The following is a 13,276-nucleotide window of genomic DNA, read 5'->3' on the forward strand; positions in this document are numbered from 1 at the left end:
TCTTTGAGGTGTCCTACTCAGTGCCTCATAAACCAGGATTTTCTCCAGTCTGGCTAGTGGGACAGTCACTATTCCAAACTCTGTGTAAGCACTGGGCACTATTCCTTCTAAACCTTTTGGATGGTTCTTTTCCTGGCCTTAAGTAGTTTCCTCAAACTCGTGCTGATCAGTGTTCTGCTGAATACTCAAGAGGGACCCTCTGCAAATCTCTGAGGATTTTTTCACTCTACACTTCTCTCCTTCCTGGTTTGTGTCCTTTGGACTCTGAGCTGCCTTGAGCTCCATCCAGGTCCCTCTCCCTGGAAACGCCCAAGGGTGTAAGCTGGGCAGACATAGAGCTTGCCATTTTAGTTTCCCCTCAGGGATCACTCTCCTTCATTGCTGTGTCCAGTGTCTTAAAAACGTTTTAGCTATTGTCAGGGTTGTTTCTCTCTCGCTCTCTTTTTATGGTGGAGGTTTTTGTTTTGTGTTTTTGTGGTTTCTTTATTGTTGTTTTGTTTTGTATTTGGTCACACAGAGTAAATCTGATCCCTATTCCTCCATGTTGGCTAAAGCTATTTTGATGTCACAGCTTCTGTCGTGTTCTGCATTCAGCACTGACCAGCCCGATTCCCACTCCAGAAAACACCATACACATGTTAAGTTCTGCTTCTTAATGAACACTGCATCCTCCCCTGTGTCACCTGTTTCCCTGGCCTGCAACTTATAGCCATATATAAGTGGTCTTTTCCTCACCACTGGGGAAGCCCTCCTTCTAGCCCATTCTTACTCCTATAGCCCGTGCCAGTTGTGTGAGATTTTGCTCAGCTCTGGGGATGTTGTTTACTTTTCCAGCTTAGATTATAAGACAACTCCTCCTCAGGCCTAAGGAACCCCACCACTAGCAACACCACCACCCATCCTTCCCTAAGATTTTCTCCTGCAAGGAAGTGAGATGGACAGTTGGTGACAATGGTCTGAAGTTCTGGAGCAAGGCTTATGTCTTCTTCTCAGGGGAAACAGCTCATCTGAAATAGGGGAAGAGAATAAGGATCCTCAGCAAGGAGCGAAATAAGTCAGAGGAAGACACTTATATGGCTTCATTCATATGTGAAACATAAGAAACAGGGCAGAGGATCATAGGGTAAGGGAGGAAAAACTGAATGAGAAGTCATCAAAGAGGGAGATAAACCATGAGAGATTCTTAACTACAGGAAACAGGGTTGCTGGAGGAGAGGTGGATGGGGGGGGTAGGGATAACTGTGTGATGGGCATTAAGGAGGGCACGTGATGCGATGAGCACTGGGTGTTATTTGCAACTGTTGAATTCTTGCATACTACATCTGAAACTAAGTTTGTATTATATGTTGGCCAAGTGAAAAAAATTTTTTTTTAATTTTTATTTATTTATGGTAGTCACACAGAGAGAGAGAGAGGCAGAGACATAGGCAGAGGGAGAAGCAGGCTCCATGCACCGGGAGCCCGATGTAGGATTCGATCCCGGGTCTCCAGGATCGCGCCCTGGGCCAAAGGCAGGCGCTAAACCGCTGCGCCACCCAGGGATCCTGAAAAAATATTTTTTTTAAGGATTATCAGCAAGGCTCCTGTTTAAAGTCCCTTTACTTAGAAATCCTGCTTCTATGGTTTTTTGGAATAATAGGGAAAGGCTTTGCCCCTCAGTGTCTTAGAAAAACTGAGAGTTGGGGCTAGAAAGACATGCTCCCAGACCCACAGTCTGCACTGAAGAGCATCCACTTCTCCAGGTTAGCTTAGCAGCAGGTAGCACCTGATGCTCCTGGCCTGGAACAGTAGGCATCTCACCTTCAGGCAAAGTAGGATGGGTGTGTGTAGCATCTGGAGGTAGCTTGGCAACACATTTGATCAGGTATAAGAGGGAAGTGTAGGGAGTCTGCCTCAGGACCCTTTGGTCTTTCATTGCAGTCAGAATACAATCTTGCTCGGGTTGAGGCATGTTCAGATTTGGCTGAAAGAATAATTCTTTTGTAGGTATATTTATATTTTAAACGGTGAGCTTCAACCCGTAGTGTATCACAAAATAAATTTAGGAGGTCACAGTCAGCATTCTTTTGAGAAATGGAAAGTATATCACATGCAGTAACTCTTACACGTAAATCTTATTTCACTGATACATGTGTGTGTATGTCCTGGGTCCTGATAGATCATGCTGGTCTGCTGTCAGAGTCGATGACAGCCTTTGTCATGTGAGTTGTTGAACTCCAGTTCTTTATTACCCTCTCATGGCAGTACTACGGGGTGGGGTGGGGGGCTATTAAGTAAAGATCCATTAAAGAGTCGCTTCATACCTATTTAGGTTATTTTCAACTGCAAGTGATTGAAAACCTGACTTAAGGCAGAGCAGACTTAATCACCTCAGAACATAAAGCTTCAGGGAGGCAGTTTGGGGCTGGTTCAGAGCAATAGGACAACTACTCTCTGGTACTCTTGACCTTCTCATGGTTACAAGGTGGCTGCCAGGGTACAGATATCACATCCTCACAGAACAGCATTCAACAGAAAGGGAGGGCAGGAGCTTTCTTCCTGAGTGTCTTTTTGACCAGTGAGGCAAGTCTTTCCTGCAGGGTTTCAGTAGACTCCACATTTGATCTGAGTGCCCAGACTGGCCCATGTGCCTACCCCACACTGACACTGGTATAGGAGAAAGGCCTAGATTGGTTCCATTTCATCTCCTGGGCCATGCTGTAGCTGCTCCTGGAAAGTTGCTCAGTTGGAGAGAGGAGTGGGAATATTTGGTCTGGATTTTCTAAGGGTCTGGAATGTGCCATGGCCTGGATTCCAGATGGCCCTTGAGGCAGGTTTTTGTCTCCGTTTTGTCCAGCCACCCTTTGCAGGCAGGGCTGAGAGGGCAGGGACCACCCTGCCATTTTTAGCTGTTTCCCAGGGGTTTCCTTACCTAGTGACTTTTCTACCAAATCTGCTAAGGGAGCCCTGGGGCTCTATTCATCATCTCCCCAGATGAGCACAGACCAGAAAGAGGCTGTTTCTGGTCTTTGGTCTCCTTCATAGCTCACATTCTCCATTGGGCCAAATACAGCCTTTTGATAGAGCCAGGCCCCACTACCTACTGGCTCCGACCTTGGGTGGGTTAACTAAACCTTGGAGTTGGTTTCCTTATTTTCGCCATAAGCAGGCTCCAATGGGTGATAGAAAGGCTCTCTGCCCGGTCAAAGAAAGGGTTCTGAGAATCCAGACTGCTCATTGCCTGCTCTTACCCTTAATGCAGGGTTTAGTTTGGTCAGGTTCAGTGTATGCAATAGAGCTTGTAGGGGACAGACTAAAGTGAGAGTTGTGGAGGGTGGACACCTGTTTTTCTCCTAGGTGTTCATTTATAGGAAACTACTCAAGTCCTGCCATTTGTCATTTCTTTTATCAGGCCATGAATGTGTTCTGGTGAAGAGATGAGTGCCGTGTACACCCCACCTTGCTAGTTCTGGGGTACCAGTTCCTGGCTCTCTATTGACTTGGCAGGGGTAGATCCTCACCCTCCTGTCTCCCTCTGAGTCCTCAGCCCCCAGCTCCAGACTTCAGGCACTGTCAGCACCCACACTGCTCAGGACATCTGTCTGCCTTCCTGTTCTGTTAGGACAGCAGTTCCCGTCCCCACCACTGCCCATTTCCTATTTTGTCAAAGTTGAGCTAGTCCGGTGGCTTTGATAAAGCTCTCAATTGATCTCTGCTTCCCTATCCCACTTGTAAGTGTTGACATTGTTTTTTAAGCTGGGTTTATGTTAGGATTTCCCTCCTCCCCTAAAAACATCCGAACACAACAGAATTCTGTTTTACTGGGTCTTCTGAGTGATACTTTAGAACCATCGTGGGCACCCACCCTTAGCCTCCAATGAAAACTGCTTTGTATGAGTTGTATGTCAACAACTGGCATACCTCTTCCAGTCTGGGATGGTGCTTTGAAAGTTCAGGACCTCAGTGACGGCTGTCTCTGACTTTCAGAGAAACCACTGCAGATGATCCTGTTTGAACGAGGAGTGGTAGGTGTCTGTCTTGTGCACTCACCCTCTGGCATCTCCATGTCTAGAAGTCCCCCTTTTGGTAGAGGCTGCCAGTGTGGTTTGTCTGGCTCCTGGGGCACTGGAGTAGTTGAATGAACATGGTTTTTGGATTTATAGTCTAGCTGACTACTTTGGCAGGTTGCTTCACTTCCTTCTGCTTCTCTCACTTCCTTCCTCTGTGAAATGGGGACAGTGCTGGGGGAGGATTGAGTGAATTCATGTGTGGAAAGTCCCTGACTCCCAACTGGACGCACTGCTCTCAGTTCAGCTGGAGTTGTCCAGAGGCCACCAGGGAGAGGTTTGCAGTGTCTTTTCTGTTGCCATTTCTCCGATTCCCTGACACCAGCTGGCGTCCTGCAGTTCAGTTTAGTTCTGATACTACCTGCATTTCTATAAAAGGGGATGGGTGAACTGAGGAAGGCCAGTTGCTTCTGAACCATATGTGACTGCCAGCCATTACATGTGCCTTAACAGGCCCATGATTATTCTTCATCTCAGAGTGTGCTGACAGTTCATGTCTAGAGCATGGACACTTACCCATTCTCAGCCCAAGGTAGACAGCTGCCTGCCTCTGGTGGTCCGCTCACTGCTTGGAGTTGGGAAGAACACACATAGCCCTGGGGTAGACGGACTGTCCCAACTCTAGAGGCCCGCTGAAGACCCAGGAAATCCTCCCGGGACACCACACTCCTCCTCAGGCCTCGGGCAGCCCTGCCAGGCCTGATGCCCGGCATCCGGGACGGGCACTCCTCGGCTGGCTTCTTACACGCCTCATGTCATCACTCCTTGTTGCTCATGTTACAACTGCCCTTTTTCACAGGGATGCTTGAAGATGGAAAGAAATTTGATTCCTCCCGGGACAGAAACAAGCCCTTTAAGTTTATGCTAGGCAAGCAGGAGGTGATCCGAGGCTGGGAAGAAGGGGTTGCCCAGGTATGCTCTTGTTTGTTTTGTTTTGTTTCCTGGTGTCTGCCTTTGAAATGATGCTTATGGGTAGGACATTCATATGATTCCAAAATCAAAAAAGATGTGAGTAGAAAATTTTACTTGCATCCCACCCCATCTTGCCAGTCCCCTCACCCCCAGCAACTCATGGTATTAATGTTTTTTATAGAGTTTCCTTAAGCATTTATAAAAATACGCTTTTTTTTTTTTTTTTTGCTGTAGACACACACAGTGTTCTGTACTTTGCCTTTTCATTTACTTTTTCACACTTTATATATCCAGAAATAAAAGAGGAGGAAACTCTCTCTTCCCACATTCCCTTAGGTGGGTGTATTTTATCAGTACAATGACCTATTGATGGTCATTTCCAGTATTGTGGCTGTCATAAACAATGCTGCAGTGATGAATCTCGTGTGGACTTAATTTTACATTTGTGCAAGTGTTGCCACAGGCAGATTCTGAGAAGCAGGGGTGAGTGGTTCACGGGCTGTGTGCACAGTATGTTGATATATTGCCAAGTTGCCATCCGTAGGGATTACACTGAGCTGCCACCAGCGGGCTGTGAGGATGTCTGTCTCCTCCCAGTCCCACCAGCAGTGTGTTGTTAAACTTTTGGATTCAGGACAATACAATGAGTGAAAAAAGTTACCTTGGTGTGGTTTTAATTTGCGTTTGTCTTATTATTGGCCGTGTTGTGTCAGACCCCTTCTGAGAGGTCATACTCATGGAGAGAGTCATTTTGTTTGTCTTGAGTCTGTTTCCTCAGCACTCCCTCCCCATTTGTGTAAACGGCTTTTGTTCTGCCGACACAATTCCCAATGGACAACAGGATCCACGGTGCCAAATTTCAGTTGGGTTCTAGCCTTCCATCAAGCCCAGCAGGTTTTTTCTCAGCATTAACTGGGTTCCAGCATCCTGAGACTCAAGGGGCTTTATAATCAGCCCTGTGTGGTGGGTAATTAAGCAGTCTGTTTCCCTCTCACCGAAGAGAATTGAGATGTAACCAAAGTGGAAAGATGTCTGTCTTTCTCTTTTTCCAGAATACACATTGTTCTACTTCCTCTATAAACTCACCAATTTATTTCCAAGTGAACTGCTTAACTTGCAGAAACTTTTAAGTCATCCCACTCCCAAGTGTTTAGATTTCTGTTCCTGCAGGGTAGAGGGTTGATAGTGCAAGAATGAGAGGATCTTTGTGGTTCACTTCCCTTTGGAAACCTCTGTCCACACTGCCTGCGTCTGGCTGGCTCTTGGTCTGTAGCCCATCCCCCAACGACCATGCCAACCATTGTCCACACCGCAGCCATCTTCTGTGGCCGTTCCGGCACCAGAACAATAACTGTGTTGTGTTCCAAGAGCCATAGCTGCCACCAAGATAGTGTTATCAGCCTATTGTACATCCTAGGCTTGGCGAGGCCTGACCGAGTATTGGGGAGATTCTCAGTCTCCCCAAGGACCCAGGGCACATGGGGGTCAATCACAGGCCTGTCACTTGTGAGAAGTCTGGGTGGTCTGGGACCTGCACAGAGCATCTTTGAAATTCCACAGGATATCTTTGAGTGAGTTAAAAGCACAGGAAGAAGGGGGGGTTGTGCCCTTTTCCCTTTCTTTTGATATTGTTGTTGTTTGGCTCTTACGTGTACAAGTATGCGGTCCTGCCACAGGACTGTTTGCAGCCTGCGTTTTCCCCTTCTCACCGTGTCTCGGCCATCTTTCTGCGTTAGTACATTTCCATGTTAGCCACTGTATTCTTTCTAGTGGCTGACCATGGTGCAGATGTGCCTGTGAAACCTCTCTCCTCATAATGGGCATTTGGGTTGTTAGCAGAAGATGCTGGAAGTGGAATTGCTGGGGAAAAGGACATGACTCTTTTGAATTTCATTAGATTAAACCATATGCTTTTAATTTTAACTGCCCTTACCACCCTGGCCCAGCATGTCCCGGTTTCCTAAAGGAGATGTGAGGAGCACAGTTTCTGAGTCACATTAGAGTCTGAGCGCAGCCTTCAGCCCCATCTCAGTTGCTGTCTCTTAGGCTGGGTCAGAGAGTCAGGAGCGTACACCGGGAAGCTGAGCAGAGTGCGCTGGGAGGATGGACATGCAGCAGAGAGTCTGCTCACTGTTCAGAAAATATATATTGAAAGTTATTTATGTATTTGACTGAGAAATGAAAAAGTACAAACGTATCTTAAAAAGTGAAAATTTTCCCTCCACCCTGGCCTCTGTACTCTCTTCTCCCCATGGAAAAATGCTGGTATTATTTGTGGCCTTCCAGAGGTATTTTCTGTTTATATAGGCAAGGTGAAGGTATGTAAGTATTTCCCTCTTTTTCACACAAATAGTAGCCTACTATACATGCTACTTTGTAAAATCATGTTGTCCTTTTGAAAGTTTTTCTATATGAGTGTAAGTATAAAATATAGAAGGTATAGAAAAGTAGACTACCCCAAATATTACTTTCTGTATATGTGTTTTCTTTTAAAGCAAAGTTTTGGTCAAAGTCCTCCTTTCTTAAGAGTGTAGATTCCACTTAACGTGTCCTTTGAGTGACAGACCCCTGAAGGACAAAGTGGTTATACTGACATGGTACTGGCTGCCCAGAGTTAGGTACATAAGAGCTGGGCAGAAAGGTTGTTTTTATCTGCCATTGAGCCCCTTAGAGCCAGATGCAGGGATTGTGCAGCCTGACTGCCAACTTCTGTGTTCTGCGCTGGAAGGTGCCTGGCACCCAGGCAGCCACACAGTCACTGGCATGTCCTAGTCACATTATGCTGTCTCAGGGACACCCCAGTAACAGCCCTGCTTCTTATAGAAACAACTGGGGAGTGCGTCTGGTTGAGTCTTTCTTTTTTGTTCTTTTCACAGATGAGTGTGGGTCAGAGAGCCAAACTGACTATCTCCCCAGACTACGCCTATGGTGCTACTGGGCACCCAGGCATCATCCCACCAAATGCCACTCTCGTCTTTGACGTGGAGCTTCTGAAACTGGAATGACAGGAATGGCTTCCTCCCTGAGCTCCCCATTCTTGGGTAAGGAACTGAATGCCAAAGGCCTTTTCCTGCCTGTGTACCTCCCAGTGTTTGGTGGACAGCAGAACCAAAAATGCCATGGGTTCTTCCCCCCTACATTCTTGCTCTGTTGGGAAGCATTTCGGTTTCAGTTACTAAGTTATTAGTGTACACCTTGAAGCTGGTCACCCTGTGGAAAGGGATGATATATGCTTTCAAACAAACTCATTGGTTTGGGGCAGCTGATAGTAGCTGTTTAAACGAAGGATGTTTTTATATCTAACTTAAAAACTAAAACTGAATTGGGAAGTGGAAATGTGGCCAAATTTATAATGCCAAAATTTTAGTTCTTTAGAAAAGGAAGACTGTTGAGGACTGCTTACCCTATCCTAGTGCATGCAGCCCCCTCGCCATATACGGTGTGACCACTGCCTATCAGGGATTGTGAGAGGGACACTGTCACCTGGGCCAGCTGCCTTGGGGGCAAGCCCAGAACACTAGAGCTCACAGGCCTGCCTCCTTCTCATGGGTGGAAAGGTGAGGCCAGGGTGTCCTCGTGAAGCATAAAGGTGCTCTCAGTCCTCAGATCTGAGGGACTGATCCGCTTTCCCATGGACCATGTGAGAGAAATGAGGTCTAGAGAGAAAGACCTTACTGAGGGTCACTTCCAGGCAATGACAAAGTAGGACTGAAACCTCTCTTGCTTCCCCTTCCTGGACTTGCTTTTCCTTCCTTTTACTGTCATCTCTAGGAAGTGACACTCTGTGTCCTAAGGGCTCACAACTTTGTATGTGGGTATCAGACTCATAAAACACATGAATGCTGCCACCTTCTCTCTACTCGGTCCCAGACCTCTCAGCTTTCCCCATCCTGGCCCTGGAACCAGGGGACCACAGCCAGGGGCTGGGTGAGAAAGCTTCTGTTCAAAAGCTGTCACAAGTGGCTGCCAGTGGTCTAACCCTGACCTGCTGTGGGCTTTTTAAAAATACAGGGTCTTTTCAAATTCTTAGCTATTTTCTCTCTGTGGTTTGAGCCCTATGTACCTGGTTCATACAGGCTTGAGCAGGTTTGATGATCCTGGCTTCTCTACTTATCATTCTTACCAGGAGGGAACTCCTGACATTTTACAAAGCCTCTGTCTGCCCAAAGGTCTACACTTCACTACCTCTTTACTGTCCTTTGAGAGCTGAACTCTTTGGACATAAAAGTACTTGAAGGGAGTCTTAGAATTAGCCTGACATGGGTACAGGCATCCTGTAAACCTGGTAGGCTGAAGGGAGGGGGAGGATGGGAGAGAGGGCTACCAGTCACCCTGGCCTAAGCTTCCCCCTCACTGCCAAAGAACATCGCAGAGTTTGCATAGGTCTTGAAGGAAAGCCTAAGGGCAGACCTAGAAAGTTATAGATTTGAGTAAGTGAATAAAAGACCACAGACGCTTTCTAAATTTCTTCAACATGAGGGGCATACCAGTTTAGGGCTGCACACATGGAAGTCACTAGGAAGTCTATCCTAAGATTCTCCTGATGGCTAGGGCACACCTCAAACGATTAACCACAATTACTGGGAGTGGGAGCCAAGCATGACAGTTTTTTAAAGCCCCCAGGTGATTCCTATATGCAGCCAAGCTGGGAGACCCTGTGATAATGAGGAACTGTACCATCACTGCTCTCCTCAGTAAGGTAGACGGAACCTTAGGTTAAAGAAAACACTACCAGTTTAGGCAGGAAGAAGACTGCTCACCCGGGAATCCAGCCCGGGCTCAGTGGTCTCTCCCCAGCTGGAGCAGAAGCGGCTTGCTCTAGGTGAGACCTTGCAGCTCTTGAGGAAGGGACTAAGTGTGGCAGGCAGCCCCATGTCTGTCTCCGCCGCGCAGATGGAGCCCTGTGTTGCTGGAACTGACAGATTTTCTGTCCCCCACAGATGTGCCATGGAGGGATGTGGCGCCTCCAGATGCGCACACGCGAGTCCGTATGGAGCTTTTCCTGATGTTCCACTACACTCTTTGTATAAACATCGACCCCGACTGAATGTGTTCTGTCACCCAGCTTTGCTCTTTCCCTTTCTCCTCGTGTGTGTGTTGACCTAAACTATATGCCATAAACCTCAAGTTACTCATTTGATTTCGTTTTCATTTTGGGGTGAAGGTTCAGTTTCAGTCTTTTGGATCTAGGTTTCCACTTAAGTATTAGTCAAGTATTAACAGCACAAGTCATGGGTTAACTTTAGAATAGGAATTGATGTTTGGGGGGGATTACAAGAATCTTTATTTTATTTTATTTTTTTTGGATGAAATTTTTATCTATTATATATTAAACATTCTTGCTGCTGCGCTGCAAAGCCATAGCAGATTTGAGGCACTGTTGAGGGCCGAAGTAACTCTCCCAGTTGAGAGATGTCCTTGGGTTGAATTAAAGCCCTACCTGAAACTGAAGTGGGGAGGGGGAGAGCCTCTGCCTCCACTACCCCTCCCCTGCTCTCCCCCCTCCCCCCAATAATAAACCCTCTGCCTTTTGGAAGCAGATTGTTCTCACTGCGATATTGGACACTACAGGTATCTGTCCCCAGGCCAGCAGGGACCTCTGAAGCCTTCTTCATGGCCTGGCTCTTTGTTTTGTTTTGTTTTTTTTCCATCCTGTGGTTTTTCTAATGGATATTCAGGACTTTTGTAATCTCATAGCTATTTGAGCTCCACTTTCCAAATTTTAAGAACTTTAATTGAAAGTTTAAATTGAAGGTGCTGTTTGTAGACACATAACACCCAATGAAAGCCCAGCCATCATGACAAACCCTTGAGTGTTGTCTTGAGAAAATGATGCTGGTCATCACAGCTTCAGCATCTCCTGGTTTTTGATGTTCGGCTCCCCCGGCTGATCTCAGAGTTTCCTGGCTTTTCCTCCTCCCCCTCTCACCCCTTTGCTGTCCTGTGTAGTGATTTGGTGAGAGAAATTATTGCTGCCTACCCCCCCACCCCCACCTGCCCGCACTACGTATGAGTTTCAAGTTTTATTATTGCAATAAAAGTGCTTTATGCTGGCTTTTCTCAGCTCCGTGTGATGGTGGTGACTTTGATTACATTCAGATGCTTCCCCGGGCCATTTGGTGGAGGGGGGTGGAGTAGGGTCTGTGCCAGTGGGGACGTCCTGTAGGAGATTGTGTCTTAGCAAAAGAACTGGAGTAGGAACATCCTTCCCTGTTGGCCCCCCTGGGGGGGTGGAGGCGGAGGTGGTAGGTTTACATCTTCACTGGGGGAGGAACTATCAGGAAGTGCACACACATACACACACAAATACACACACCTGCCGCCCATCATCAAATGTTTTTTTTCAATACGAGTTCTGGGTATAGCGCTCTGCTGGGTTCTCCGTAGTTACCAAGAAGTGGGAGATGCAACCAGCCCTCAAGAAATGAGCCTCCACCCTGTTGGAGATGTGCTACAGCAAATTGATGGAGGGTTATGAAGGGAAGATTGGGGTTTTAAATCAGTGTTCCTCAGTGACATTGGTGTAGAAATTATTTGTCATGTGTACAGACTAGTTGGTTACAGTAGCTTCTCTGGCCCCACCCCTGAGTGTGCTGGTAACACTCCCCATCTTCCTTGTGATGGAGACCATCAGTAATACTCCCACGCCTTTTGAAACACCTCCCCAAATTGCCCTGGTCGAGGGCCTTCAATTTTAAGTAGAGAGCTTGTTTAAGAAGTTGCCTGATGGTTTTCCAAATCCATGCCTTTATTAATTTAAGTCACTGGAGCAGTATTTGAGGGTCATAGCTTGTTTTTTCCAAAATTCCCTTTAAAAATTGTCAAATAGGGCAGCCCTGGTGGCTCAGAGGTTTGGCGCCACCTTCGGCCCAGGGTGTGATCCTGGAGTCCCGGGATCAAGTGCCACATCGGGCTCCCTGCGTGGAGCCTGCTTCTCCCTCTGCCTGTGTCTCTACCTCTCTCTCTCTGTGTCTCTCATGAATAAATAAATAAAATCTTAAACAAAATAAATTAATTTAAAAAATAAAAATTGTCAACAAAAGATTTTATAATGAACACCATTTATCACATATTTATCCATTCCTCTATGTATCCATCCTTTTATATTATATTTCAGAATAAATGTCAGACATCAGTACAGTTCCCCCTAAATACATATTAGAATTTAGTATTTGTTTATACTTTTGTGCCCTACAGCACTGTCAAATATAGACTATGGCTACCATCTCAGAAAATACGTTTATGCCCTTTCTCAGTCCTCACTTTACCCCCAGAGGCAACAGTTATTTTCCTACTATAGTATTGCCTATTACTTCTGAATTAAATTTAAATGAGATTCAGCACTCAGTGTGGTACCTTCACTCAGAAACACAAGGATGCTGTTAGTTCTCATGGAACTTAAAGTTAGGCAGGACCTGTGACTGTGTTACAAGGTGAAAGAGACTTTGCAGATGTGATGATGTTACGGATCCTGAGGTGGAGAAATTATCATGGATTATGTGGGTGGGTCCAGTATAATGACGAGAGTCCTCAGGAATCAGAGAAAAGACATCTGAAGATGCCTTGCTGCTGGCTTTGAGATCAGAAGAAGGGACTAGAAGCCAAGAACTGTGGTGGCCTTTAGAAGCTGGAAAACACAAGGTATCCTATCTTCCCTGGGGTCTCTAGAAGGGAACCAGCTTAGCTAACACTTTGGTTTTAGTCTGATGAGACTTCACTTTGGACTTCTGACCTCCAGAACTAAGATGATAAATGTGTGTATGTTGTGGTAGTTTGTTACAATAACAAGAGGAAAATAATACGGAGACTTTGTTTCTCTTAGTTTAATTTTTTTTTTTAAAAAAAGGTTTTTTTGAGAGGCATCTGGGTGGCTCAGATGGCTAAGCGTCTGACTCTTGATTTCAGCTAGGTCATGATCTCAGCGTCCTGAGATCAAGCCCTACATTGGGCTCTGTGCTCACCATGGAGCCTGCTTAAGATTCTCCCTCTCCTTTTCCCCCTGCTCCTTCTCCGGCTTGTTCTCTCTCTCTGTACACTCAAATAACTCTCTTTAAAAAAAGATTTTTGGGATGCCTGGGTGGCTCAGCAGTTGAATGTCTGCCTTTGGCTGGGGTCGTGATCCTGGAGACCCGGGATCAAGTGCCACATCGGGCTCCCCGCGTGGAGCCTGCTTCTCCCTCTGCCTGTGTCTTTAAAAAAAAAATTTAAGTAATCTCTACCCCCATCATAGGGATCAAACTCAGAACATGAGATCAAGAGTCACCTGCTCTACCTACTGAGCCAGCCAGGTGCCTTTAGTTTTAATATGTAATGGAACA

The 13,276-nt window shown here is 46.3% G+C and overlaps 1 protein-coding gene and 2 long non-coding RNA genes across 9 annotated transcripts in view; 1 reads left to right on the plus strand and 2 right to left on the minus strand.

Annotated features, from left to right (window-relative positions):
* The window catches only part of FKBP1A (FKBP prolyl isomerase 1A), a 31,786-nt gene that overhangs the window by 14,277 nt on the left and 4,233 nt on the right, over nucleotides 1-13,276 (plus strand). For 3 of the 4 annotated variants that reach the window (XM_025469572.3, XM_025469571.3, XM_049100595.1), the window contains 3 exons: nucleotides 4,846-4,958; nucleotides 7,835-7,999; nucleotides 9,899-11,021. In XM_025469572.3, the coding sequence (XP_025325357.1) occupies nucleotides 4,846-4,958; nucleotides 7,835-7,963 (242 nt within the window). In that variant the 3' untranslated portion in view covers nucleotides 7,964-7,999; nucleotides 9,899-11,021. Of the gene's footprint in view, nucleotides 1-4,845; nucleotides 4,959-7,834; nucleotides 8,000-9,898; nucleotides 11,022-13,276 lie in introns of those variants that run through there. The other variant, XM_049100596.1, reaches the window with a different exon arrangement.
* Nucleotides 1-13,276, minus strand: part of LOC112673724 (uncharacterized) — a 46,227-nt gene that overhangs the window by 8,671 nt on the left and 24,280 nt on the right. Inside the window, exon 5 of one of the 4 annotated variants that reach the window (XR_007405655.1) lies at nucleotides 6,603-7,088. The exons of the other annotated variants lie outside the window; for them this stretch is intronic. This is a non-coding gene — a long non-coding RNA (uncharacterized LOC112673724). Of the gene's footprint in view, nucleotides 1-6,602; nucleotides 7,089-13,276 lie in introns of those variants that run through there. 4 annotated transcript variants of the gene reach the window in all.
* LOC118352171 (uncharacterized) lies at nucleotides 197-4,846 on the minus strand. Its single transcript, XR_004808900.2, has 3 exons — nucleotides 3,901-4,846; nucleotides 1,801-1,963; nucleotides 197-1,007 (listed from the first exon to the last, which is right to left on the minus strand). It is a non-coding gene; the product is annotated as an uncharacterized LOC118352171 (long non-coding RNA).

The sequence above is a fragment of the Canis lupus genome, chromosome 24, assembly GCF_003254725.2.
Source record: "Canis lupus dingo isolate Sandy chromosome 24, ASM325472v2, whole genome shotgun sequence".
In the NCBI taxonomy this organism is placed as follows: Eukaryota; Metazoa; Chordata; class Mammalia; order Carnivora; family Canidae; genus Canis; species Canis lupus.